Raw genomic sequence first — 27,715 nt, 5'->3', positions numbered from 1 at the left:
CTTTGCCCCAAATCACTGGTCTCATCACCTGTAACCGTAAGCCCAGATAAATCTGTTTTCCTATCCAGACATTCATCATGTGTACTCTTCTATTACATCTCTTCAGTGGACAAGGAAAAGGGGAAGAAACAAGGGCAGAATTGAGCTACCTTTTATTCAGATGTTGCTAGTTTACTTCAAAAAAGAATCAGAATCTCACTCTTAGAAACCTCAAAAGGACAATTTTGATTCAAGGCTAAGAAGAAAGGTAGTCACCTGAGGCAAGAGACTGATCTTCCATAGCTTAGACCCACCTTCTGAAGCCTTCCCCCTCCTTAGAGTCACCACAACAGTCATGGGCCTGGGTAAAGTCCAGGCATATTGCCAGGACTGCAGAGAGCTGAGTAGATGTGTTCTTTTTTTTTTTTTTGCATTTTTTAAATTTTATTATGTTAATCACCAAACATTACATCATTAGTCTTTGATGTAGGAGTAGATGTGTTCTTAACAACCCACAAAACGCTAAACTAGTTTTCCCAGAGAAACAACAGTATTAAACAACCATAAGGGTAGGTACCATTATTATTGCTATTTTTTTATTATGTTATGTTAATCACCATACATTACATCATTAGTTTTTGATGTAGTGTTCCATGATTCATTGTTTGCATATAACACCCAGTGCTCCATTCAGTACGTGCCCTCTTTAATACCCATCACCAGGCTAACCCATCCCCCCCTTCCCTCTAGAACCCTCAGTTTGTTTCTCAGAGTCCATAGTCTCTCATGGTTTGTCTCCCCCTTTGATTTCCCACACTTCATTTTTCAGAGGTACAGGTCTGTGATTGCTATTTTACAGACACTGAAACAACCACAGAATAGTTAAGTGAACTTGCCAGTTATACAGAGAAATGACTGCCTGGTTTTCTAATTTTTTCAATGAAATTTTGTAACACACACAAAAAATAGACACAATGAACCAACCTATCACTCAGATTCAGTAATTTAAGGATTTTGCCACATTTGCATTCTTTTTATCTTTACTGAAGCACTTTAAAACAAATCCAAGATATCAATGTCCTTTTACACTACACACTTCAGTATAAAGCTCTGAAAATTATGGACTTTTTTTTATATAAACACAATGCCATTAATACACATTAACAAAGTTATTAATAATTCCTTATTCTCATCCAATTTTTTTTAAATGAGTCCTTTTAAAACTTTTATTTCTATGCCAAGAAACTAAACTCACGGACACTGGGAGTTTAACTGCCATAACTTTTCACATCATTGATACATAATACATATTTTAATAATTGAATGAACAAAGAGTAGGAGAGAAGTCTATAGGCTGAGTTTCTAAGTTGTAAGTACTTAATAATCTGACAGCTCTAGATCTAAAACTGATGGCTTTTTGAAATAGGATTAAAAAAATGCAATTAAGTTGAAGAAATTCATTCTCTTTCAGCAGTAGTATGGCCTATTGCATGGTTCAGGAGATTGATTATCAAACATTATGGTTTTGTGCTTTCACAACACATCTAAGATGTGTTACAGGGGTGCCTGGGTGGCTCAGTCCGTTAAGCATTTGCCTTCGGCTCAGGTTATAATTCCAGGGTCCTGGTATCAAGTCCTGAATCAGGCTTCCTGCTCCGTAGGGGAGTCTGCTTCTCCCTCTTCTCTGCCCCTCCTCCCACTGTTGCACACACTCATGCACACTGTCTTTCTCTCTCTCTCTAATAAATATAAAATCTTTTTTAAAAAAAGAGTTAAGATGTGTTGTAAGAAGGGCTAGTAATAGTAAGTAGGTTGTATACTATTAATATTACCTTAGGAACAGAGCTAAACTAATTTAAAGAATTGAAAGAAAACTTGTAACAAACTGTAATGTTTTCCCAGTATGTTTTTATTACATGCCTTTTGAGCAAGTGCATGTTATAGACATTGTGCCTGAAAGAACCCTGTTTGTTTCTTTAGTTCATTTGCTGATTCAACAACAAATAAAGGAATAAATAAACTAAATAAATAAAAAGTAGGTCAGATTTCATATTTAAGTAAAAGGATTATGTGGCAAAATTCCCTTATTACTGGTATTATCTCATGGCCTCAAAATGAGGCATCTGTTTATTGCCATGGTTCAGTATGTTCTATTCTAGTGTTGTTGTCAGATGTTCCTTTCAGTCCGTTTTTACCATCTGAAACAATAGTGAGCCACCTGGAGGCTATATGCAGTTTTCTTGGCTTCACTATATGATCTATAATCTGATTTCAACACAGTATATTCGAAAGCTGCCATTGAGTTGTCAGTGTTTGTTTTTTTTCCTAGAGGGAATCAACAGTAGTTTAGAGGTTTCAGAAGAACATATCGGCAGTCTGGAAGACAGGATAATAGAAAGCACACAAGCTAAACATCCAAAAAGAGAAAAAAAATTTAATTTTTAAAATTAAAAAGATTTTTTAAATAGAACAGATTAAGAGATCTCTTAAAATCCAGTGAACAAATGTTCACATTATAGGGGTCCCAGAAGAAGAGAGAGAAAGGTGTAAAAAACTTATTGAAGAAGGAATATCTGAAAATTCCCCTAACCTAGGGAGAGAAATAGACATCCAAGTCCAAGAAGCAGAGTTCCAAACAAGATGAACCCAAGGAGGTCCACACCACAGCACATAATAATTAAAATGTCAAAGGTTAAAGATAAAGAGAGAATCGTAAAACCAGCTAGAGAGAAACACAAAGTTGCCTAGAAAGGAAAAACTATAAGACTATCAGCTGATTTTTCAGTGGAAACTTTGCAAGCCAGAAGAGTGGCAAGTGCTAAAAGGAAAAACCTACAACTAAGAATGCTCTACCTGGCAAGGTTGGCATTCAGATTTGAAGGAGAGAGAGAGTTTCCCAGAAAAGAAAAGATAAAGGAATTTATCACCACCAATGTTGCAAGAAATGTTAAAGTGACTTCTTTAAGTGGAAAAGAAATGGCCATAATTAAACATAAGAAAAATGAATAAAAACATGTAAAATATGACATATACACAAAAGTGGAGAAAGGAACACCTGGGTAGCTCAGTCAGTTAAGCATCTGCCTTCGGCTCAGGTCATGATCCCAGGGGCCTGGGATTGAGTCCCACATCAGGCTCCCTGCTCAGTTGCTCAGTGGAGATCCTGCTCCCTCTGACTGCTGCTCTCCCTGCTTGTGTGTTCTTTCTCTCTCTGTCACTCTCTTTCGCCTGCTTCTCCCTCTGCTGCTTCCCCTGCTTGCATGCACATGCCTCTCTCTCTCTGACAAATAAATAAAATAAAATAAAATAAAAAAAGTGGAGAAGGGAGTAAAAAGAGAAAAGAAGGGGAAAAAGAAAAAATTCTTTTTTTTTTTTTTAAGAATGTGTTTGAACTTAAATGACCATCAAATTAATATGGACTGCTCTTTACTTCAGGTAACATATATGAACCCCATGGTAACCACAAACCCAAAACCTACAATAGATACACCAAAAGTAAAGAGAAATAAAGCCAAATAAAACCCTATAGATACTAATCAATCAGAAAGAAAGAGCAAGAGAAGAAAGGAACAAAGGAGAACTACAAAAACAACCAATAAGTAAAAGTTTCAAATGGCAATAAGTACATACCTATCAATAATTACTTTAAATGTAAATGGCCTAAATGCTCCAATCTAAAGACATAGAGTGGTGGGATGGATAAAAAAAAAATAAGACCCATTTATATGCTACCTACAAGAGACTCACCTCAGACCTAATGATGCCTACAGACTAAAAGTGAAGGGATGGAAAACATTCACCATGTAAATGAAAGTTTAAAAAAGCTGGAGTAGCAATACTTATGTCAGACAAAACAGACTTTAAAGCAAAGATTGTAACAAGAGACAAGGGCATTCCATAGTGAAGAAAGGAATCAATCCATCAAGAAGATATAACAATTGTAATATCTGTGCACCTGATACTGGAGCACCTAAATACATAAAGCAGATATTAATGTACATAGAGAAATTGATGGTAATACAATAACAGTAGAGAACATTAATACTCTATTTACATCAATGGATGGATCATTCAGACAGAAAATTAATAAGGGAATGTCTTTGTTTTTGTTTTGATTTGTTTTAAAGATTTTATGTATTTTAGAGAGAGACTGCACATGAGCGGGAGGGGCAGAGGAAAAGGAAGAGAGAATCGCAAGCAGACTCTGTGCTGAGCGCAGAGCCTTACATGGAGCTTGATCTCAACCCTAAGATCACAACCTGAGCTGAAACCAAGAATTGAACACTTAACCAATTGTACCACCCATGCACCCTCATAAGGAAGCAATGTCTTTGAATGGCATGTTGGACCAGCTGGACATAACAGATATATACAGAACATTCCATCCAAAAACAACAGAATACACATTTTTTTCAAGTGCAAACGGAATATTCTCCAGAATAGATCACATATTGGGCCATAAAACAAGTCTCAATAAATTTAAGAAAATTGAAATCATAGCAAACATCTTTTCCAACACATCAGTATAAACCTAGAAATGAACCACAAGAAAAAAACAGGGAAAACCACAAACAGTGGAGACTAAACAACATGACACTAAACAAACCAATGGGTCAATGAAACAATCGAAGAAATAAAAAAATACATGATGACAAATGAAAATGAAAACACAATGATCCAAAATCTCTGGGACACATCAAAAGCAGTTCTAAAAGAGAAGTATATAGAATACAGGCCTAAGAAATAAGAAACAAGAAAAAACTCAAATGATCAGTCTTACACCTAAAGGAACGAGAAAGAGAGGAACAAAACCCAAGGTGAGTAGAAGAAAGGAAGTAATAAAGATCATGGCAGATGTAAATGACATAGAGACTTAAAAACAAAAACCTCAATGAAACCAAGAGCTGGTTCTCTGAAAAGATAAACATGATTGATATACCCTTAACCAGACTCATTAAGAAATAAAGAAAAAGGACCCAAATAACTAAAATCAGAAATGAGAGAAAAAATAAAGAAATGAGAGGAAAAGTAACAACTCATACCACAGAAATACAAAAGATTATAAGTGAATACTATAAACAACTATATGCCTACAAACTGGACAGCCTAAAAGAAATGGATAAATTCCTGGAAACATATAATCTTCCAAAACTGAACCAGAAAGAAATAAAAAATCTGAACAGACTGATTACAAGTAATGAAATTTAATCAATATTCAAAAACAATCAAAGAATAAAAGTCCAGTACCACATGGATTCACAGGGAAATTCTACCAGACATTTTAAAAAGAGTTAATACCTATTCTCAGAATATTTAAAAAAAAAAAATAGAAGAGGAAGGAAAATTTCCAAATATATTCTATAAAGCCAGCATTACTCTAATACCAAACCTGTACAGACACCACAGAAAAAGAAAACTACAGGCCAGTATTCCTGATGAACCTAGGTGCAGATATTCTCCACAAAATATTAGCAAACTGCATACAACAATACATTGAAAAGATCATTCACCACAATCAGGTGAGATGTGTTCCCAGGATGCAAGGATGGTTCAGTATTCTCAAATCAATCACATCATACACCATATCACAAAATGAAGGATAAAAGTCATATGATCATTTCAATAGATGCAGAAAAAGCATTTGACAAGATTCATCATCCATTCATGATAAAAAAACACTTTCAACAAAACAGTGTTAGAGGGAACATACCTCAACATAATAAAAGCCATATATGAAAAGCCCACAGCTAACATCATCCTCAGTGGTGAAAAACTGAGAGCTTTCCCTCCAAGGTCAGGAACAAGATAAGGTTGTCCACTCTCACCACTTTTCTCCCAACATAGTACTAAAAATCCTAGCCATAGCAATCAGAGAAGAAAAAGAAATGAGGCATCCATATTGTAAAGAACAAGTTAAGCTGGCACTACTTGCAGACAACATGATGCTATACAAAGAAAATCCTAACGATTCCATCAAAAAACTACTAGAAATACTAAATGAGTTGAGTAAAGTGGCAGGATATAAAATTAATACCCAGAAATTGGTAGCATTTCTCTACATTAACAATGAAGTTGCAGAAAGAGAAATTTTAAAAAACACCATTTACAGTTGCACCAAAAAGAGTAAAATACATAGGAATAAACTTCACCAAAGAGGTGAAAGACCTATACTCTAAAAACTATAAAACACTGATGAAAGAAATTGAAAATGACTCGAAGAAATGGAAAGATACTCCAAGCTAATGGATTAGAAGAACTAATATTGTCAATATGTTTGTATTACCTAAAGCAATCTACAGAGTTAATGCAATCCCTATCAAAATATCAACAGTGTTTTTCACAGAACTAGAATAATACTAAAATTTGTATCAAACCACAAAAGCAATCCTGAGAAAGAATAACAAAGCTGGAGGTACATAATTCCAGACTGCAAGTTATAAATCAAAGCTGTAGTAAAAACAGTATGGTACTGGCACAAAAATAGACACACAGACCAATGGAACAGAATAGAAAACCCATAAATAAACCCACAGTTAAATGCTCAATTAACCTTCAGCAAAGCAGGAAAACATCCAATGGGAAAAAAGATAGTCTTTGCAACAAACAATGTTGGGAGAACTGGTCATCTACATGCAAAAGAATGAACCTGGACTACTTTCTTACATCATACACAAAAATAAATTCAAAATGAATTAGAGACCTGAATGTGAGACCGGAAACCATAAAAATCCTACAAGAGAACTCAAGTAGTAATTTCTCTGACATCAGCCATAACAACATTTTTCTAGATACGTCTTCTAAGGCAAAGGAATAAAGGCAAAAATAAACGATTGGGACTGCATCAAAATAAAAGCTTTTGCACAGCAAAGGAAGCTATCAAGAAAACAAAAAGACAGCCTACTGAATGGGAGAAGGTATTTCTAAATGATATATCTGATAAGGGGTTAATATCCAAAATATATAAAGAATGAAATACAACTCAACACCAAAAAAAAAAAAAATCAAATTAAAAAATGGGCAGAGGACCTGAATAGACATTTTTCCAAAGACATACAGATAGCCAACAGACACATGAAAAGTTGTTCACCATCACTAATTAGGGAAATGCAATTCAAAACTGCAGTGAGATATACCTCATACCTGTTAGACTAGCTAAAATCAAGAAGACAAGAACAAGTGTTGGTGAGGATGTGGAGAAAAAGGAATCCTCTAACACAATTGATGGGAATGTAAATTGGTACAGCCACTGTGGAAAACAGTTGGAGGTTCCCCAGAATACTAAAAATAGAAATACCATATGATCAAATAATTCCACTATTGGGTGTTTACCTGAGGAAGATAAATATATATGTAGATAGATATATGCTCCCCTATGTTTATTGCAGCATTATTTACAGTAGCCAAGGAATGGAAGCAATGGAGTGTCCATAAATAAACAAATGGATAAGGAAAATGTGATATATATAGATATAGATATATATGTGTGTGTATGTACAAAGTGGAGTATTACACAGCCATAAAAAAGGATGAGATCATGCCATTTGAGACAACATGGATGGACCTAGGGGTATTATGCTAAGTGAAATAAGTCAGACTGAGAAAGACAGATACCATATGATTCCATTCACAAATGGAATCTAAAAGAAGTGCACGAAGAAAACAGTACAAACAACAAACTGATGGTTGGCAGAGGGGAGGGGGCAAGGGGGTTGGGCAAAATGGGTGAAGGGGAGAGGGAGGTACAGGTCTCCATTTATGGAATGAGTAAGTCACAAGGATAAAAAGCAGAGCATAAGGAATATAGTCAGGGATGTTGTAATAGTGATGTAATGGGACAGGTGGTAGCTATACTTGCAGTGAGCATAGCATAATGTATAAATTTATCAAATCACTAAGTTGTACACCTGAAACTGATGTAACATTGTGTGTCACCTATACTCAAATAAATAAATTTCTTTTGTGAATTCTTAAGTAATATTTGTTTGTAAAATAGAATATTTGAAAAATACAAAAAAATAAAGTAAAAAGTTCACCAGAGATGATCACTGGCAAACATGATGTATCTTTGCAGAACTGGATTAATAATCTATGTGTGGTTTGGTTTTGTTTTTTTTTTTTAAAGATTTTATTTATTTATTTGAGAGAGAGAATGAGAGAGACAGAAAGCACATGGGGGGGGAGGGTCAGAGGGAGAAACAGACTCCCTGCTGAGCAGGGAGCCCGATGCGGGACTCGACCAGGGACTCCAGGATCATGACCTGAGCCGAAGGCAGTCGCTTAACCAACTGAGCCACCCAGGCGCCCAATCTATGTGTGGTTTTGTACCTTTTTCCTTTAATATTATATCTTGTTCATTTTTCACATCATCAAAATCCTGTCATGCACTACAAAGGTAAAATTCCAGAATACTGACAATACCAAATACTGGCAAAGATGTGGAGTGACAGGAACTCTTCTTGTTGCTAAAGGGAGTGCAAAATGGTACAGCTACTATGAAAAAAAAAAAAAGTTGGCCGTTTCTTACAAAACTAAACATACTCTTAACCATACAATCCAGCAGTTGTCCTACTTGGTATTTACTAAAAGGAGTTGAAAACGTATGTCCACACAAAAACCTGCTCACAGATGGTTATAGCGTCTTTATTCATAATTGCCAAACCTTGGAAACAACCAAGATGTCCTTCAGTCGGTGAATGTATAAATTAACTTTAGTACGTCCAGGCAGTGGAATTATTATTTAGCACTAAAATGAAGTGAGCTATTAAGCCATGAAAAGACATGGAGAAATCTTAAGTGCATATTACTAAGTGAAAGAAGGCAATCTGAAAAGGCCATATACTGTATGATTCCAACTACGTGATATTCTGGAAAAAGCAAAACTGAAGACAATAAAAAGATCAGTGGTTGCCAGGAGTGAGGAGAAGAGAAAGATGAATAGGCAGAGCACAAAGGATTTTTAGAAGAGTGAAAAACTGTGTACGATATTATAATGATGGATATATGTCATTATACGTTTGTCCAAACCTATAGAATGTACAACACTAAGAGTGAGCCCTAAGTTAGACTGTGGACTTTGGGTGATTATGATGTGTCAGAGTAGGTTCATCCTTGCTTAAAAATATGCCATTCTGGTGAGTGATATTGATAATGGGGGAGGCTATACATATGCAGGGATAAGGAGTATATGGGAAATCTGTACTTTCTGATCAGTTTTGCTGTCAATCTAAAATTGCTCTAAAAATAAATTTTAAAAGATAGGTGTGTGTGTGTGTGTGTGTGTGTGTGTGTATACACACACAGACACGTATGTTTAAAATTCTGCTCTAAAAGATGACTATATCAGTAAAGCATCTTCTGACAATTTGGTTTCAGAGAAGTAAACTCCATAACCCAAAGGATAATTAGCCCTAAAATCGTTTATATTGCAGACACTTTGTGTATTAGTTCATAACATAAAGAATGAGTTGGTTTTATTTGAAGAAAAAAATCAGATTTAGAAATGCCAGGATTTAATTATGACTGTACTCTTAATATAAAACAAAAAAATTTGTAAGTTTTACATGCTTTCCACCCATTTCCCAACTGGAGTCTGAAACAAATGACCCTCAACTTTAGTTGTACTTCTTTGCATTTATAAATATTTTCGTATGCAAAGGGCTTCCAGTCAGAAGCCAAGAAGACTCCTTATTAAAAAGAAAATAGCCAGTATTATTAAAATGTCCATGCTACTCAAAGCAACCTACAGATTAAATGCAACCCCTATCAAAATACCAACAGTATCTTTCACTGAATTAGAACAAATAATACTAAAACTTGTATGGAATCACAGAAGACCCCAAATAGCCAAAGCAATCTTGAGAAAGAATAACAAAGCTGGAAGTATCACAATCCCAGAATTCAAGATATAGTACAAAGCTGTGGTAATCCAAACAGTATGCTATTGGCACAAAAATAGACATAAGATCAATGGAACAGGACAGAGAGCCCAGAAATAAACCCATGGTTTTATGGTCAGTTAATCTTCTACAAAGCAGGATAAGAATATACAATGGGGAAAAGATAGTCTCTTCAGCAAGTGGTGCTGGGAAAGCTGGACAGCTGCATGCAAAAGAATGAAACTGGACCACTTTCTTAGACCATACACAAAAATAAATTCAAAATGGATTAAAGACCTAAGTGTAAGACCTGAAACCATAAAACTCCTAGGAGAAAACATAGGCAGTAATTTCTTTACAGCCACAGAAACATTTTTCAAGATACGTCTCATCAGGCAAGGAAAACAAAAAATAAACTATTGGGACTACACCAAAACACAGTGAGAGAAACCGTTAACAAAACAAGAAGGCAACCTACTGCATGGAAGAAGATATTTTCAAATGATACATCTGATAAGGGGTTAATATTCAAAATATAAAAAGAACTTCTTCAACTCAACACCAAAAAAACCCCCAAATAATCTAATTGAAAAAATGGGCAGAGGACCTGAATAGACATTTCTCCAAAGAAGACATACAACTGGCTAACAGATATACATGAAAAGATGCTGAATGTCACTAATCTTCAGGGAAATGCAAATCAGAACCACAATGAGATAATCACCTTACCCCTGTCAGAAAGGCTTAGACTCAAAAGGACAAGAAATAACAAGTGGTGAGCATGTGGAGAAAAATGAACCTTCATGTCCTATTGCATGGAAGTTCCTTAAAAAATTAAAAATAGAATTACCATATGATCCAGTAATTCCACTACTGGGTATTTATCCAAAGAAAATGAAAACACAAATTCAAAAAGATACACGCACCCCTGTGTTTATTGCAGCATTATTTACAATAACCAAGACATGTAAGCAATTCAAGTGCCCCATCAATTGGTGAATGGATAAAGAAGTGATACACACACACTCAGCCATAAAAAAGAATGAGATCTGCCATTTGCAACAACGTAGAGGGAACTAGAAGGTATAATGCAAAATGAAATTAGAGAAAGATACATACCATGATTTCACCAATATGTGTAATTTAAGAAAGAAAACAAATGAACAAAGTAAAAAAAAAAAAAAAAAAAAAAAAACCCAGACTCTTAAATACAGAAAACAAACTGGTGGTTGCCAGAGGGCAAGTGGGTAGGGGGATGGGTGAAATAGATAAAGGGGATTAAGAGTGCACTTACTGTGATGAGCGTACTAATACATGGAAATGTTGAATTATTATATGGTATACCTGGAACTCACATAACACTGTATGTTTATTATACTTCAACAAATAAAATGGTTTTCTCAAATAAAAATAGAAAATACTTAAGACTTCCATTACGTTAATTTTTTTTTTAAAGATTCTATTTATTTATTTGACAGAGAGAGACACAGCGAGAGAGGGAACACAGGCAGGGGGAGTGGGAGAGGGAGAAGCAGGCTTCCCGTGGAAAAGGGAGCCCTGTGCAAGGCTTGATCCCAGGATCTGGGATCACGACCCGAGCCAAAGGCAGGCGCTTAACGACTGAGCCACCCAGGCGCCCCTTAAGTTAATCTTATATACCAGGTTATCTGTGAAAGAACCCAACAATGTAAATTAAATTTGCCCATTCGCTTAGATTTTTACCTAAATGTGAATGAAGATATTTTTAAATTGTCTTTTAAAAATCCGAAATTAAGATTACCTTGTGAGCTAATGTGAACAATACCAAAACAGCATAAAAACCACTTAAAGTGGGGCACCTGGGTGGCTCAGTCGGTTAAGGGTCTGCCTTCAGCTCAGGTCATGATCCCAGTGCCCTGGGATCGAGTCCCCCATCAGGCTCCTTGCTCAGCCGGGAGCGCGCTTCTCCCTCTGCCTGCAGCTCCCCCTGCTTGTACCCTTGCTCACTTTCGCTCACTCTCTCTCGACCCATGCTCTAACAAATAAATAAAATCTTAAAAAAAAAAGTGGCATTTCTGATAGAAAAGTCCTTTTCTTAGAACCTGAAGACTTGCCAACAAAATTTACAAACACTCAGCACTCTAGGCCCAAAATAAATTAGGTGTTGGTCCTAACATAAACGTACTTAATTTTGCTTCTCCTTTTACCTACTTTTGTGTGCAAGATTTCAAATAACATGACTAAAGTATCATGTTTAGAAGAAATTAGGGTTGCTAATGTGATAGGTTTTTATCTTTTTAAGTAATTTAAAAACTTTTATTTCACAAATAAGAAAACTGCAGTCAGTGGATTTTTTGCATTTTGGACACTTGATTTCTCAGTGTTCTTTCCACACTACTTTTATTTCTCCTGAGCAACCCTTTAAAAATCTGGATAACATTATTCTTGCTGATTATAATGTGGTTTATGTTGATTGTCTCAGTAAGTGACACTAAGTACTTCATTCAGACCAGTGTGGATAGTATATGAAAAAGAATTATAAATACTTAAATATTTGTGCCAAGCAAATGTAATATTTAACACTTTTGAGCATCATTACTTAACAGTGTGAGCTTAGCAATGAGCATTACTTGGTAAATAGATTCCAGCTAGGGAAAGCTATTGGACTAGGGAGGGATAAGTGTGATATGGAACTTAAAATGAATGGACAGAATCTTTCATACACAATTTTTTAGTGGAATTGTGAAGTTCATTTTTAGGTAATATTATCTAGATTACTTGATTACATACAGAAGCACTGAGTTGTGGTCTGAATAAGGATTTTTAAATTGCTGAGTAGCTGAAGAAATTCAGTGCTGCTTGTCAATAAAATTTAAGTGCTTAGGAAAATGACATTGCAAGAATATCTTAGTCACAGTTGAAAAGGAAAGCTGAGATAGAAAAAACTTTTGTTTTATATTCAGTAAATCTAAATAACAGCTGTGAAACAAATTAATTGGGGCAATGTTTTATTAAACTCTACTTTTAATTTTAAATGCTAATAACTATGATGGAGATATAGTCACCATTATGCCAAGAATTGCCAAAATGTCAAAACTTTTTGTTAATAGTCTTGGCTATTAGCCATGATTGTGAAAGACCATTCTTCTGCTTTTGTTTTTTTAATTTATGAGGACTTTTATATTCCATCACTAGGAGATTTACCACATACAGTACAGCAAAATTAAAACCACAGTTCATTAAATGAACTCCCTGTGTTCTGTTGTGGCACCTTGATAAGTAGGAGTCTTTGATATTATACTTAAGGAAGTTTTTGGACTAAATGGATTGAAGTAGTAGAAAAAGAGGAGATTAGAGGACAGATCTCCTGGAGAATGTGGATGATCTCTCTCTCCACTGTAGCCGGGACAGCACAATGCAGGAAAAAAGGAACATCCAGACCTGATGCCAGTGATATAGATTGAAATGTTTGGGAAAACTAAAAAAAATAAACACCAGCATAGTCATCCTAAATTCTGTGGGCCTAATTATAGTAAATAAGTGGAGAAAAATTGCCCTTTAGAGGAAATATATAATCCATGGTTAATTTCATTTCCCCTGCCTATATGTTTTTCCATTCCTGTTTCTCTCAAGAGAATAAGAAAATGAGGATTCCTCTCTCCTATGGGAGGATTTGCTTTTGAATCAGCCATAGCCGGCAGGCTGCATTTTTCCAGGTCTGAGATACAGACAGTAGAGATTAAATATGATGTCTTCAAAATAAATGAGTTACAGTAAACGGAAAGTCAGAAATGGCATCACACGTGAAGAAAGGTGAGCTTATTTGCTCCACTCATTCAAAATGGTTGTCTTCTTGATCATTTGTACTTTTTTTCAAGTTGATGGATTTGGTTTGTATTTGAGTTAATGCGAGAAATGGGGGAAGACCATGTGTTTTTCTATGTGTACTTTATAATATCTGCAACATACGTTAGCAGTATAATCAAGATATGTTTGGGGTTATAGGATTTTTTTTAATTATGGAAAACATTTTCTGAAGTCAACTACTTTTTTATAGTTAAAAACTAGTCACTGGTCTTAAGAGTTAGAAAGAAAGCTGAAAAATAGTGTGGACCTTCTACTAAATATTTTAACCATAAGAGCAGTAGTATTAGCTATATATACCCTTAATTATATTTCTGCTGATGACAGTATGTTTTTAAATGAAGCTACCCAGAAAACTAGAATGTGTACATTATATTCTTTAGAGCAGCACTGTTCAATAAAAATATAATATAGACCACACATGTAATTTAAATTTTTCTAGTAGCCACATTAAAAATTAAAAAGAAATTATGAGATTAGTTTTAATATATTTAACTCAATATATCCAAGTATTACCTTTTCATTATGTGATCAATATAAAAAATTTAATGAGATTTTATATTTTTTTGTACTAAGTCTTTTAAATGTATTATTTTTATTTTTACATCATTAGTTTTTGATGTAGTGTTCCATGATTCTACTTAGAGCACATCTCAGTTCTGACTACCCACATTTCAAGTATTTAGTAGCTATATTTCCTATATTGAATGATGCAGATTTAGAATATAGGAAGAATATTACTACTATGATATTAATAATTCAGGTTGGTTCCCATCTATCATGGGTCCCTTAAAAAGTCTTTTTATTTGTGAAAAAAATTTTTTATCAGTATCTTTTTATAAATAATAAATTTAAATACTTTTATGGGGGCATCTTGGTAGTAAATTTAGTGAAATATTTCCTACTCACTTTTGAGTATTTATTGCCTTACTATTCTATGGAAATACATGAAGAAGGGTTTCAAAGCCCTTTGAGGTGCTAACCTTTTACTTAGTCTTTTTTTTCCCTTAAAGGCAGATTTAGTTCTCTATTTCATAAAAGAACTCCTAATAAGAAACAGTCAAAGTAATGGAGGACATAGTTATTTGGAATAGCTGTCAGTACTCATAAACTCATCTTTAATTTCTCTTTACATAGATCTATCCAGAAGAAAACTTTTTTTAATTGATTGAAAACATTACCCTTAAAGTAATGCTCCATATGATGTGATTATCTTTCCAAAATCTATCCCAGGCCCACCTCCCCTTATGTATCTATTTCCCATTGTTCTCATTTATATTATGGTCTTGATTATAATTTCTATCTAGGTAACTCTTGAACTTACCTTCCCAAAGTATTCATTTGTTTAACAAATACTCATTGAACACCTATCTTGTGCCAAAAAGTATTGCTAGGTACCTATAAGAAACAGGAGTTTACCCCCCTCATGAGAAAGTTAGGTAACAAATCACAGTAAAGCATATTAGTTTAATAAAAGCATTTTACAAAGTCCCATGGAATGGCTAAATCTACAGAGGCTGAGAGACTGGACTCAGAAAAGACTTTAGTAGAGTAGGTGGCATTCAGGTATAGAAGGCTGAATAGAGGTTTACCAGGCAGACCAGGAGAGTGAATAATATTACATTTAAAAAAAATAGTAAGTAGGGGCACCTGGGTGGCTCAGTCATTAAGCGTCTGCCTTCGGCTCAGGTCATGATCCCAGGGTCCTGGGATCGAGCCCCGCAACGGGCTCCCTGCTCCGCAGGAAGCCTGCTTTCCCTCTCCCACTCCCCCTGTTGTGTTCCCTCTCTTGCTGTGTCTCTCTCTGTTAAATAAATAAAATCTTAAAAAAAAAAAATAGTAAGTAGCCCCATATAGGTTTTTTTGAACCACATTTTGAAGGATCTCATTGTATCAAGCTAGCCATTTGCCTTTTTCTTATAGCCAGTTGGGGTGTGATCCCTTAGGGATTTTTAATCACGGCAATACAAAATTCAGGTTTGTGTACAGCTATGATCCAGGAGCATTCCTACTTGCCCAGAAACCTATTGGGAGATACCTATTTATGCCCCAGGGCAGACCCACCAACATTGGTCTAAATGGATCCTGAAACAGCCCTGTGAACCAACTGCGTCCTCACTCAGCCATGGTCTAGGGCAGTCGCACACATCTAGAAACCCAGCAGATGGCATACCTGTCAGTGCCCCTGGAGACAGGTCTGCAGAATCCCAGCTCTGGACCCTGAAACAACCCTGACACTCAGTTCTGGCCCCTCCCAGCTGTAATCCTGGGTACTCCTGCCCTCCCTGGGACCCACGCAGGGGCAGAACAGGCGCCTTCCCAGGCATCTGGCAGAAACCACTCCTGCCCACACACCTAGTAACAGGCCAGCTGTCTGCGGACCTACTAGCAGACCTTGTCCCAGCACCAGCCCTACTGACCAAGGACTCAGAGGCAATCCTATCCCCCAAGAGATCAGACAGGATCCACGCCTGCCCAAGTGTTTGGTAATGGGGTCCACAAACCATAGACCCCCAGCGCAGGCCCAGCAGCAGCCATGTGACCTGGCCTCAGCCTAACCTGACTGTGGTCCTAGAGGCAGTCTCATCAGTCTGGAGACCCAATAGGAGGAGATCTTTACCCGCAGAAACCTGTCTATGAAAATTGGAAGAGGTGTTTGTTCCTCCAAATTCAGACACCAATTCCAGGCTACATGGATCATGAAAATTATCAGGCAAACATGTAACCACCAAAGGAAACTAATAAAGCTCCAGTAACAAGCCCCAAGGAAATAGAGATGAATTGCCTGACAAATAATTCAAGGTAATCATCTCAAAGAAGCTCAGTTACATGCAAGAGAACATAGAAAACTAAATAAAATCGGGGAAACAAGGCATGAACATTTTTCCATGGTCATTAAAATACTGAGTTCCTGAACTAAGCTTTATACTCAGTCCTCATTCTACAAAGCTTTTGCTATTTCTCCTGTATTATATTGCTTTTCATTGTATGTAAAAAGCAATCTGAAAGTACTTGTGGATTTTAAGTGAGTTATAAGGTAGAAACTTTTGTAGATATCCCTTCTACATTTCTATTTTTAGTATTTATATTTTTATATATTAGATAGTTATTTTAAATTACTTTTCTTGTAGGAACCTCCAGAAGTTTAGCCTTTTTGGAGACATAAGTGTTCTACAACAGCAAGGAAGTTTGTCAAATACATACCTCAGCAAGGTGGATCCTGATGGCAAAAAAATTAAACAGTAAGTTATATAGTTAGTGGAAGGGGGCTTATATTAATAATAATTTTAGTTTTTTTCTGAGAAATTATAAGATACAATCAGAAGAGTAATATTTTTTCTAAAAAGAATGTATGTCCTATAAATTGGAAATGTTTTACCTATGAAATATGCTATTCTACATCATAAATCTTTAAGACAGAATTTGCTGGGTAATTATTACTATTTAAAACTTATTTTTCTGCTTGCCTTCACTTGTAACATAAATTGCATATCATCAATCTTTTCTACCATACTGGTACAAAATGCTGCTTTCCTTGAGTGAAGAATATATTTTTATATGTTTAATATATCCATGGGTTTGATACAGTTTATTCATTATATTTGAATGTGAATTTTAATGGTATTTATGATAATATTACTTGTGGGTTGGATAGAAATTAACTGAGAGAAAATGGATCTCAACATTGCATGCCATTTAACTGCTGCCCAGTTTCAAAAGTCGGTGTTAAAAGATTAGCACTAAATATTAACAGGATCGTTGTGGCATGTGTTTTCCATACAGAATTCAGCAGCTGTTTGAAGAAATACTGAGTAATAGTAGGCAACTGAAATGGCTGTCCTGTGGGTTTATGCTGGAAATAGTAACCCCAACATCACTGTCATCTCTCTCAAACTCTATTGCCAACACCATGGAGCACCTGAGCTTGCTGGACAACAATATTCCTGGTAACAGCACCCTTATCACCACAGTCGAACTGGAGCGATTCGTGAATCTGCGCTCACTTGCCCTGGATTTCTGTGACTTTACAGCTGAGATGGCAAGAGTCTTAACCGATAGCAACCACGTGCCTTTGCAGCGACTGTCTCTCCTGGTCCACAATGTCTCCGTGATGCACAAGTCTCTGGACAACATGCCAAATGATGAGCATTGGAAAGCCTTGTCACGGAAGAGCACCAGCCTTCGGGTCTACATAATGGCCTTTGATATCAAGAGTGAAGATATGTTAAAGATTCTGAAACCCAGTATACCACTAGAGAGGATTCATTTTGACAGTTACATCACTTGTGTTTCAGGAGCTATTGTTGATCTTATATCCAGGCAGTATGATAAGTTCCTCACTCATTTTATATTAATGAATGATGTGATTGACACATCTGGTTTTCCAGATCTTAGTGACAACCGAAATGAAGATCCATTGGTTTTATTAGCATGGAGGTGCACAAAGCTCTCTCTTCTGGCAATTCACGGTAGGTGATTTTTGTTCAGTTTGTTATTTATATTACATCTAAACTATTGTAAACCAGTAAAAAGATAGCAATAACATTTATAGTGTTGAGTAATCTAAAAAGCTGAAATGCAGGTTTTTATACTTTTTAATTATAAGATATACCACTTAACAAGTAGAAAGTCATATTGCTACTCTTTTTTTTTTAAGATTTTTTTTTTTATTTATTTGTCAGAGGGAGAGAGCATAAGCAAGGAGAGTGGCGGGCCGAGGGAGAAGCAGGCTCCCTGCTGAGCAGGAAGCCCAATGTGGGACTCGATCCCAGGATCATGGCATCATGACCTGAGCTGAAGGCAGATACTTAACCAACTGAGCCACCCAGGCGTCCCTCTACTCTAAGGGTTCTGCTCCGGCTTCCATGTTACTTTTTTCTTCACCATGTGATTGATGGTATTTCATGAGAAAGGCATTTGAAATTAATTGATCTATCGAAGAAAACATATCTACTTGCAGTAGATATATTTCTTCCTCTAATCACAAGATCTCTTAAAAACATAATGCAGAAGAAAGAGAAAGTATGATTTCTTTCTTGCTTGCTGCCTCATCTTCTAGATTCTAGATATTAACATATTGATTTGTATATTTTTTTAAATGATGATTCCATTGATTGGGTATATGCTTTTTCCTTACTGGCGCCTTTCATCTTAATGTTAACTATTCTCATTTAGAGAGAGTTGCTATTCTGACAAGTTAGAACATTTTACTTCCTTTTCTGGAACATGTAAGACATTTACAGAATACAAAATAGACTATACAAATGTCTTAAACTCTATTAGCTGTGTTTCCTTATTTTTTAAATTAATTTTTTGGCCTGCATTAGTGCACAGAAATGTGCGTCTTGGTTTTCAAGTTTTGCTTTATAATTTGGCCAGTCATCAGAGGTAGCAGCAAAGAAGTGTATTTCAACTTGTTATGAGATTACCCAACACTATATACTAAAGGTTAATTTCAGCCAATCTAAGCTTTTATTTTCTTTTAAGAAATAAGAAATAAGATATTAGATACAGCTGAAGCCCCTATACCCATTCCCCTTTATTCATTACCAGAGGTAATCCATGACTGTTTTTTACTTTACATATTTTCTACTGGCAATTAAGAGTTTAAAGTGTCATTTCTTAACTTTGGACTGTGAAGCATCGTAGGAGAGGATTTTTTACTCACTAAAAATAAGTTTCCTGTGTATCATTAATGGATACATATATGAAATAAAAATTTATTTATGATATAGCACTATTCAAAGCTATAAAGTTTTACTTTAAATGTCTTCAATCTTACTAAATGTACTGATATCAGAATAGGATTACAGCACCTACCAATTCACCAACCACAGTGATGTTGGAAACAGTATCAAACTTAAGTCTTTTTTTTTTTTTGAGCTAAACAATCATACTTCCTTTTCCAATCTCAGTATATTTTTAAAGGAAAAGGACCAAAGTGGTCAGTGAGATACAAGTTTGCAGAAAAGACTAACTTATCAAATAGATAAAATAAAATGCAAGGAAATGACAGTGCTCGTCTTTGGTTTATTTTGAAGGTTACACAGTGTGGGCGCACAACCTCATTGCCATTGCTCGTCTTCGTGGCTCTGATCTAAAAGTACTTGAAGTCACTGAAGAAAGCATTGATTTTGACCAAGGTGAACTGGCCGACCAGGATGTGGATCCAGTGCATAACCTTATTGAGCAGGTATCCCTGGGCCTGGGTCAACCCTGGCACGCTGTCATGGACATCGAATCACTCAGTGTCTTCACTGAACCAAATCGTCATTTTTACAGAGAGATGCAAAGCTTCAGCGAAGACATTTAGCTTTTTTTTAAATGTACAATTCCTGTGGTTACATATGCAAGTAGGGTCCTATTATGTTTTTTTTCAGTAGTGTGAATTAATCCCTTTGTGCTGTGTTTAATCAGTATTAGCTTTATAGAATTATATATGTATATTCTACTTCTTGATCAAAGAACGTAGTCGGGTATTGGTTTAGAAGTTCAAAGTGACAATGTGTAGGGCTTTCATGGTTAATGGACTTGTTATCAAACCTTAAGGATATACAACTGAAGGTTGTCTGAGGTTGCTGGCTAACTTTATTTTTTACTGAGTTACTCTGCCTTTTGATGTCTTTATTCTTTGTGTGTCAGAGTTCAGAGCTCAGGAGCCAAAATATTTTTATACATATATAGATATATATCCATAGCCTGGTGGATTTGTATGCAATGCACCGCTTTCATGCTTCTGATAGCATTTCATTAATTTTTATTTGAAATGGAAGAACGGAGGATAGTATGATCCCAAATGAGTTATCTCTAACAGAAAAGCCAAGACTTTAACTTCCATTACATATATAATAGTTGATATCACCAATTACCATTCTGAATTTTGTATAGTACTAGGTTAGAACACTGCTTAATCCTTTTTTTTAAAAAATTGCATTTACATAAACATGAATACTCAAATTGTTAGACTTTTTTTAAAACTACATCTGACATAATTTTATTCATCAATTACATTATACATTCCATTAGCTTTTTAGGCCAGATTTCAAATAGTGGAGGAAGAAACTGTATTCCAGGGTAAAAACCTCCTTAAAAGAAAATCAAAAAACACAGTTGTAAACACACATGCTTGCAAACACACATTAGTCGTGAAATCCCTAGCAACGAGTCACTGGATTTTTCTCTGTCAGCGCGCGTGTCAGCTGCCAAAGAATAGACTTAACTGAAGAAGTGCCCACATGCTGGCAGGGGCCGGCCCACTCTGGCCAGCCAGATACTGCTAGATTGTAATATTTAAGGTCGAATTTCGACCTGTGGTACACAGCTGTGCTGTGGCTCAGTCAGCAACCTCAGAACTCTGAAAAAACAAAACAAAAAAAAGAAAAAAAAACCATGCACCTGTTTCACTGTGAATAGTGAATGTAAAGGAAAGAAAGGAAAAACTGAAAGCTTGTTCTATCACAGGTATGAGCTGCTATGATACATGAAGAACATTCCATGAAGTATGTTTTAAAACCTTGTTATATCTGAGAGGCTTTAAAAGCCGACTTAACTGTTTCAGGGCAACCGCGGTACAGACGTGGTCTCTGTGAGACTTCCACCTGACCCCAGTTTTAAGTGGTACGAATGTTGTGCATTTAATGTTAAAGGACAGTCTGCAATAATAAAGTAAGTAGCCAACGTGGGTGCCCAGCAGTGCTGAGACCTGGCTGCTCTATTGTAAGCTTTGGAAACACAATTTATGCAACAGATGTCCAGATATGATTCTATTTATGGAAAAAGTTTATATGTATTTTACAAATGGTTTTACCATCTTATATTAAAATGACCTTTTGACAGGTGTGCACTGTTTTGTCTCCAGTGAGCACATACCATGAGGATTTTATATGTACATCAGTAGTGTGAATCCACTGGCACAGTGTGTGTAAATGCCAGATGTGGTGAGATTTTATCTTATTAATGTGATCAGATAAAATAAATCCTGACAGAAACTGTAAGGAAACCAGCTGAATGTTTGACCTGATGACTGATGTTGTATGGTTTATGTTAAATGTATATTCTTTTAATCAATGAATAAAGCATTAAAAAGCGACCATTGTAATATATTTTATTGTATACAAAGCATGAAAACTTTGAGTGTTAAACTAATCTTTATATCATGTATAATCATGTAAGCTACTGTTGTAGTCTGGTGCAGCAAAGCTGAAATTTGGGAATATTTCATAAAAAGTCCTAGGTTAGGGGCACCTGGGTGGTGCAGTTAAGCATCTGACTCTTAATTTCAGCTCAGGTCATGATCTCAGGGTCATGAGACTGAGCCCCGAGTCGGCCTCCATGCTCAGCGGGAAGTCTGCTTGAGATTCTCTCTCCCTCTCCCTCTGCCCCTCCTCCCCCTGCTCATGCACTTTCTCTCTCTCTCTCTCTCTCTCTCTCTCAAATAAATAAATCTTTAAAAAAAAAAAGTCTTAGGTTAAATAGTTTGAAGGGTTTTAATTTTTTTAACTAACTTTAGCAAAATACAAGCTTAAAAGCAAACAGACTGGTTAGCACAAAACCCAAGTGTATTATGCATTGAGAACATTATTGATATGGTAAAACATAATTTATAGACTGTAAGAACTTTTTACAGTTCCTATACCAGATGCAAAAATATTTCAGTATGCCCATATTAAACAGTTCATAAACCCCTATATTGCTTTAGTTTGGCTTTGTAATCTCTATTCTTGGTTGTTGAGACAAATAGCTATCAGTTATAAGATAGAAAATGGCTTTTTTCCTTCATCTGTCTTTCCTTAATCGTTCCAGACATTCACTCTTCCTCCAGACACTGCCTCCTCACCTTGGAATAATCTAGTGTTCACAAGCAACTGTCATTATACCTACTGCTTCCTTGTTTTCTAGGCATATCTCTTTTGAATGAATCAACATGTTTATTATTTAAAATACAAAAATAGTACCCAAAATATATGAAAAAAGAAAGTCTATTAATATATATGAATAGCATACAAGTGAAGGTTGGTATAGTAAAGCACAAAACTGGGAGGCTCAGCATCTATTATACTGTAAGCTCTGACGTTAATGCTACATAAGCAGACTCTCCCTTGAGCTTCAGTTTCCTCATCGGGAAAATGAGGGATTGGACTTGGTTATCTAAAACTCTGATTCTTCCCTAAAAGTTTTAACTGTTGACCTAACAGCTCAGAGACATACACAAGATCCTCTTTGAACAAATGTATTAAATAAAATATTTTCAAAACATAGCTTACTAAACTATATGAGATTTACATAGCTAAAACTGTTTCCCCATTTCCCCCACTACCCTAGGAATAAAGATAGGGAGTCGGTGGGGTGGGTCTTGGGAAGGACAGTGTGCTTATGGCTAAACAAGGATTCAGAAACTAACTTGCCAGGGGCTATGGCATGCATCAGACGGGATCTTTTTGAAGCCAGTAACAAAATGGCGCAAATAGAATAACACACAAGCAGGGGTGAATAATAATATCCAACCATCAAAGTACTCTATACCAATGCTTCCTAACTTTTATCATGCCCTGACATCTACAGAAAATATTGTACAGCATACTGGCATAAACTGGAAAAAAACTGTATAGAGTGGAAAATCATTGTTTTGTTTATTATATAATTGATGAGACAAAATGCAGATTAGGGGAAATACTAAATTTGTATAGAACTTTCAAATAAAATCTTGTCAAATGTTTTAACTGATAACCTCTTCAAATTTTTAATATTGCCACCAATGAGAAACACCCCATAAATAGGTGATAATTTTTAAACTTTTTTTCACAACCATTCAAAAATTTATGCTGCTGAAATTATACTTAAGTCTAATAGCGGGGCACCTGGGTGGCTCCATCAGTTAAGCATCTGCCTTCAGCTCAGGTCATGGTCTCAGGGTCCTGGGATCCAGCCTCGTGTCCGGCTCCCCACTCAGGAGAGTGTGCTTCTCCCTCTCCCGCTGTCCCTCCCCTCACGTGTGCTCTCTCAAATAACTAAAATCTTAAAAAAAAAAAAAGTAACAGCTCTGAGCAAAATGGTAAATGTAATGTGATTTCTTATGTGAATTAATTTCAAATTCAAGTGATTTTTTTCATTAAGGTATTTCAAAATAATGACGAAGCTCTAATTTGCAGTCTCCCACAAGTAACCCTGCTGCTAGTACTAAGCCACCACTGAGGGCACTCATCAGCCGCCAACAGACAGAAATACCTGATTTATATGAAGGCAGTTAGAAGCCTGCAGGGAGCCCTCCTCCTGGCCCTCAGGTCCAAGCCCCTCACAGCCAACCAGCTACATCTAGGGTTTCACACCCGGCTTCCTACCTGCTCCTCGGACACCTGGGACACACTTCTCTCACAGCTTCACAGACACTCCTTGCCCGTAATGGACAATGGAGCCTGTGCATCTCACAGGCGAGTAGTGAGTGCCCACGGCCGTTCTGTGTGCAGGGCACACTGTCAGACCGGGCTCCACTCTAGCTGTGCTCCAAGAAGAAAATGAAAGCATCAGGAGGCACCCAGCCGGGGCTCCTGGCCACCCCAGAACTCAGCCTGGAAGGGCATCACTCCGGTACAATCTACAAGCTAACCTGGGCTGCTGGTTGTAAAAAGAAAATGGAAGGTATATGGTGAATAAATTTTCACTTGAGCCATCCTTCCTTTCTGAAAAATTAAAAAAATGAGGGCAATATAATTCCAAGTGTTGACAAGGAAGAGGGAAACACTGACAGTTGGAACTTGTTAAAGAGCAAATTTGCAACATCTTGTAAAGTTGAAGTTGCACCTGCCCTATAACCCAGCAATGTCACTTCTAGATGTATTCTCTAACACCGTATCTTTGATCTTTTTTGTTCTCACAGCCCTAAAAATCCTAAAGAAGTTTTGAAAAACTCCTTCGCACATTTTTAACTTAAACATATAAAGCTGGTCATAATCATAGTATATATAAATGTTAGCTATAATTAAGATGAACTATAAACATCACTTTTAAAAATGTATGTAACGGGATCTAAATACCCTAAGTCATTCAGTACCTACTTCCACCCATCCATTTAAAAACTGCAATAAGCTCTTGATCATTTGAAAATTTTACATCATTCATATTCCTCCTTAAACTCACATATTGTGTCAGTTATCAATTTATTGCCTCAGCTCTCAATGCACTGTTCAATATATACTCTCCAATAACGGAACTCCTTTAAGTAGTGCACCTTTAAAGTCGCACACTGTTACCTTTTTTTAGTAAAGTCCATGGGGGGCATGTTAGCAAGTCTTTCACTGATTGCTTATTTTCTGTAACAAACATACACAATTTAAAATGTAATTTTTTTTTTTTTTTTACAGATTTTATTTATTTGTCAGAGAGAGAGAGCACAAGCAGGGGGAGTGGCAGGCAGAGAGGGAAGCAGGCTCTCCACTCACCAGGGAGCCAGATGGGGGACTCGATCCCAAGACCCTGGGATCATGGCCCAAGCCAAAGGCAGACGCTTAACCAACTGAACCACGCAGGTATCCCTGTTAATTTTTTATTTTAGAAAGCTGTGTTAAAATTTTTTCTCCTACATTTAGTTTTTATACATGATAAATAATTGATAAATAATTGATCAAAAATATGTCATTTGTCATGACCCTGAATCAATAGGAAAATACATTATCTTCAGAACATCTGTACAATCTAATAGAACATTTAATACATTTTAGAAAGGTTTTCACAAAAGATGGTTAAAAGAAAAGTTTGTGTTGAAAAGAATGGACTTTAGGGGCACCTGGTTGGCCCAGTCAGTTGAGTGTCCAACCCTTGGTTTCAGCTCAGGTCATGATCTCAGGGTATTGAGATTGCGCCCTGCATCAGGCTCCACTCTCAGCACAGAGTCTGCCTGAGATTCGATATTCTCCCTCTGCCCCACCTACCATGCACTCTCTCTCAAATAAATTAAAAAAAAGAATGGGCTTTAATAAAAAATACCCACTTTAGTGAAATTTTCTGTGAAAACACTGAATTAGCTAGGAGATATAATGACTGACATATATTGAATGATTGTGTGCCAACCATTATTTTAACCACTTCACTAGAAAGTACGCTATTTAATCCTCACAGCAACCGTGTAGTACCTATCACCCCCATTCCACATATGAGGAAATGGAGGCACAGAAAGGCTAAGAATCCTGTCCAACATCATAAAACTAGTCAGTGGTAGAGCAAAATTTAAACCCAGGTGACAAGACCCCAATATTATATGACTCCTACCACTCTTAAATACTACAACTATACTATTATTTGATGGATAATAAAGTTTTTCAACTTAGTTTTTCAAATACATAGACATTAAATTTTTAAGTCCATACTCTCCATATATCAGTATTCTTGCTATATTTCTTGAATTGTGTTAACTGCCCTTGGTATATTTCAGCAGGTGTGTGTGTATCACCAATTCTATTGAATCACAAAGCAACAGAAAATTCATGCAGGAGGTATAGGAATTTATGTCTAGCATGTACAAAGTGTGTGTGTGTGTGTGTGAAAAGACACTGAAAATGTAAATGTAAACATATAGTCTATGTGTGTAATTTTATTTCTCTCTTCTTTTTAAGAAGAAAAATTGTACAGTTAGTATATGGTTAGCCTTCCTACTAGCAAGAGACAGGCAGGATAAATATAAAATTAAAGTAGTCACTACCTTGTAATTATTTGTGGAAGCTAAGAACTTTACTTACCTGGGAATATGAATATATATATATTCATATTTATATATATACACACATTATCTTAGCTATCTATGTTAGTGGACCAAAAAATGTAGAAAATTTTTTAAAAGCTAATCAAGTTGTAGTTTTTTGTTAACACATTATTAGTTGACTGACTCGATCATGTTTTCTACTAAATTAGTAAAATCAACAGACTATTTTGACATCTTGCAGTCCAAGCGATCATCAAATTAACAGATCCAAATTTTTCAGACTAATTTCTTCAGATTAATGTTGTTAAAATGTCCATACTACCCAAAGTGATCTACGGACTCAGTGCAAATCCTAATCAAAATTCCAATGGCATTTTCCATAGAAATAGAAAAAAAATCCTAAAATTTCTATGGAACCACAAAAGACTCCAAACAGCCACAGGAATCTTGAGAAAGAACAAAGCTGGAAGCATCACACTTCCTAACTTCAAACTATATTACCAAGCTGTAATAATCAAATTTGTATGGTATTGGCATACAAATAAACACATATTCCAATGGAATAGGATAAAGAACCCAGAAATAAACACATCCATATATGGTCTATTAATTTTCCTCAAAGGCACCAAGAATATTACAGTGGGGAAAGGACAGTCTCTTCAATAAATGGTGCTGGGAAAACTGGATATTCACATGCAAATGAGTAAAACTGGGCCTCTATCTTATACCATACATACAAATCAACTCAAAATGGACTAATGAACATAAACCTGAAATTATAAAACTCCTAGAAGAAAACAGTGGGGGTAAGTTCCTTCACACTGGTCCTGCAGTATTTTAGATCTGACACCAAAACAAAGGCAACAAAAGTAAAACTACATCAAAGAAGCTTGTGCACAGCAAAGGAAACCATCAACAAAATGAAAGGGCAACTTATGGAATGAGAGAAAATATTTGCAAACCAGCAATCTATTAAGAGGTTAATATCCACAATATACAAGGAACTCCTACAACTCACTAGCAAAAAAACAAATAACCCAATTAAAAAATGGGCAGAGGATCTGAATAGACATTTCTTCAAAGAAGACATATAAGTAGCTAACAAACACATGAAAAGATGCTCAACATCACTAATCAGGGAAACGCAAATCAAAACCACAATGGGATACCACTTCACACCTGTTATCCATTATCAAAAAAGAGATTTGTTAAATGCTGGTGAAGATATAGGTAACAGGGAACTTTGTACACTGTTGGTGGGAATGTAAACTGGTATAGCCACTATGGAAAAATAACATGGAAGTTCCTCAAAATATTAAAAGCAGAA

General features: G+C 36.0%; 1 protein-coding gene across 2 annotated transcripts in view; it reads left to right on the top strand.

Annotated features, from left to right (window-relative positions):
* Window positions 1-21,786, top strand: part of FBXO33 (F-box protein 33) — a 33,694-nt gene extending 11,908 nt beyond the window's left edge. Inside the window, exons 2-4 of one of the 2 annotated variants that reach the window (XM_025870135.2) lie at window positions 16,829-16,939; window positions 17,481-18,166; window positions 19,739-21,786. In XM_025870135.2, coding sequence (XP_025725920.1) covers window positions 16,829-16,939; window positions 17,481-18,166; window positions 19,739-20,010 — 1,069 coding nt within the window. In that variant the 3' untranslated portion in view covers window positions 20,011-21,786. The remainder of the gene's footprint in view (window positions 1-16,828; window positions 16,940-17,480; window positions 18,167-19,738) is intronic. The other variant, XM_073895124.1, reaches the window with a different exon arrangement.
* Window positions 21,787-27,715: the final 5,929 nt, after the last annotated feature.

This window comes from Callorhinus ursinus, unplaced genomic scaffold (assembly GCF_003265705.2).
Source record: "Callorhinus ursinus isolate GAN/ISIS: 27379988/994484 unplaced genomic scaffold, GSC_fseal_2.0 scaffold8, whole genome shotgun sequence".
Lineage (NCBI taxonomy): Eukaryota > Metazoa > Chordata > Mammalia > Carnivora > Otariidae > Callorhinus > Callorhinus ursinus.
Note: the sequence above shows the minus strand (reverse complement) of the source record. Positions and strands in the feature narration are given on the sequence as shown.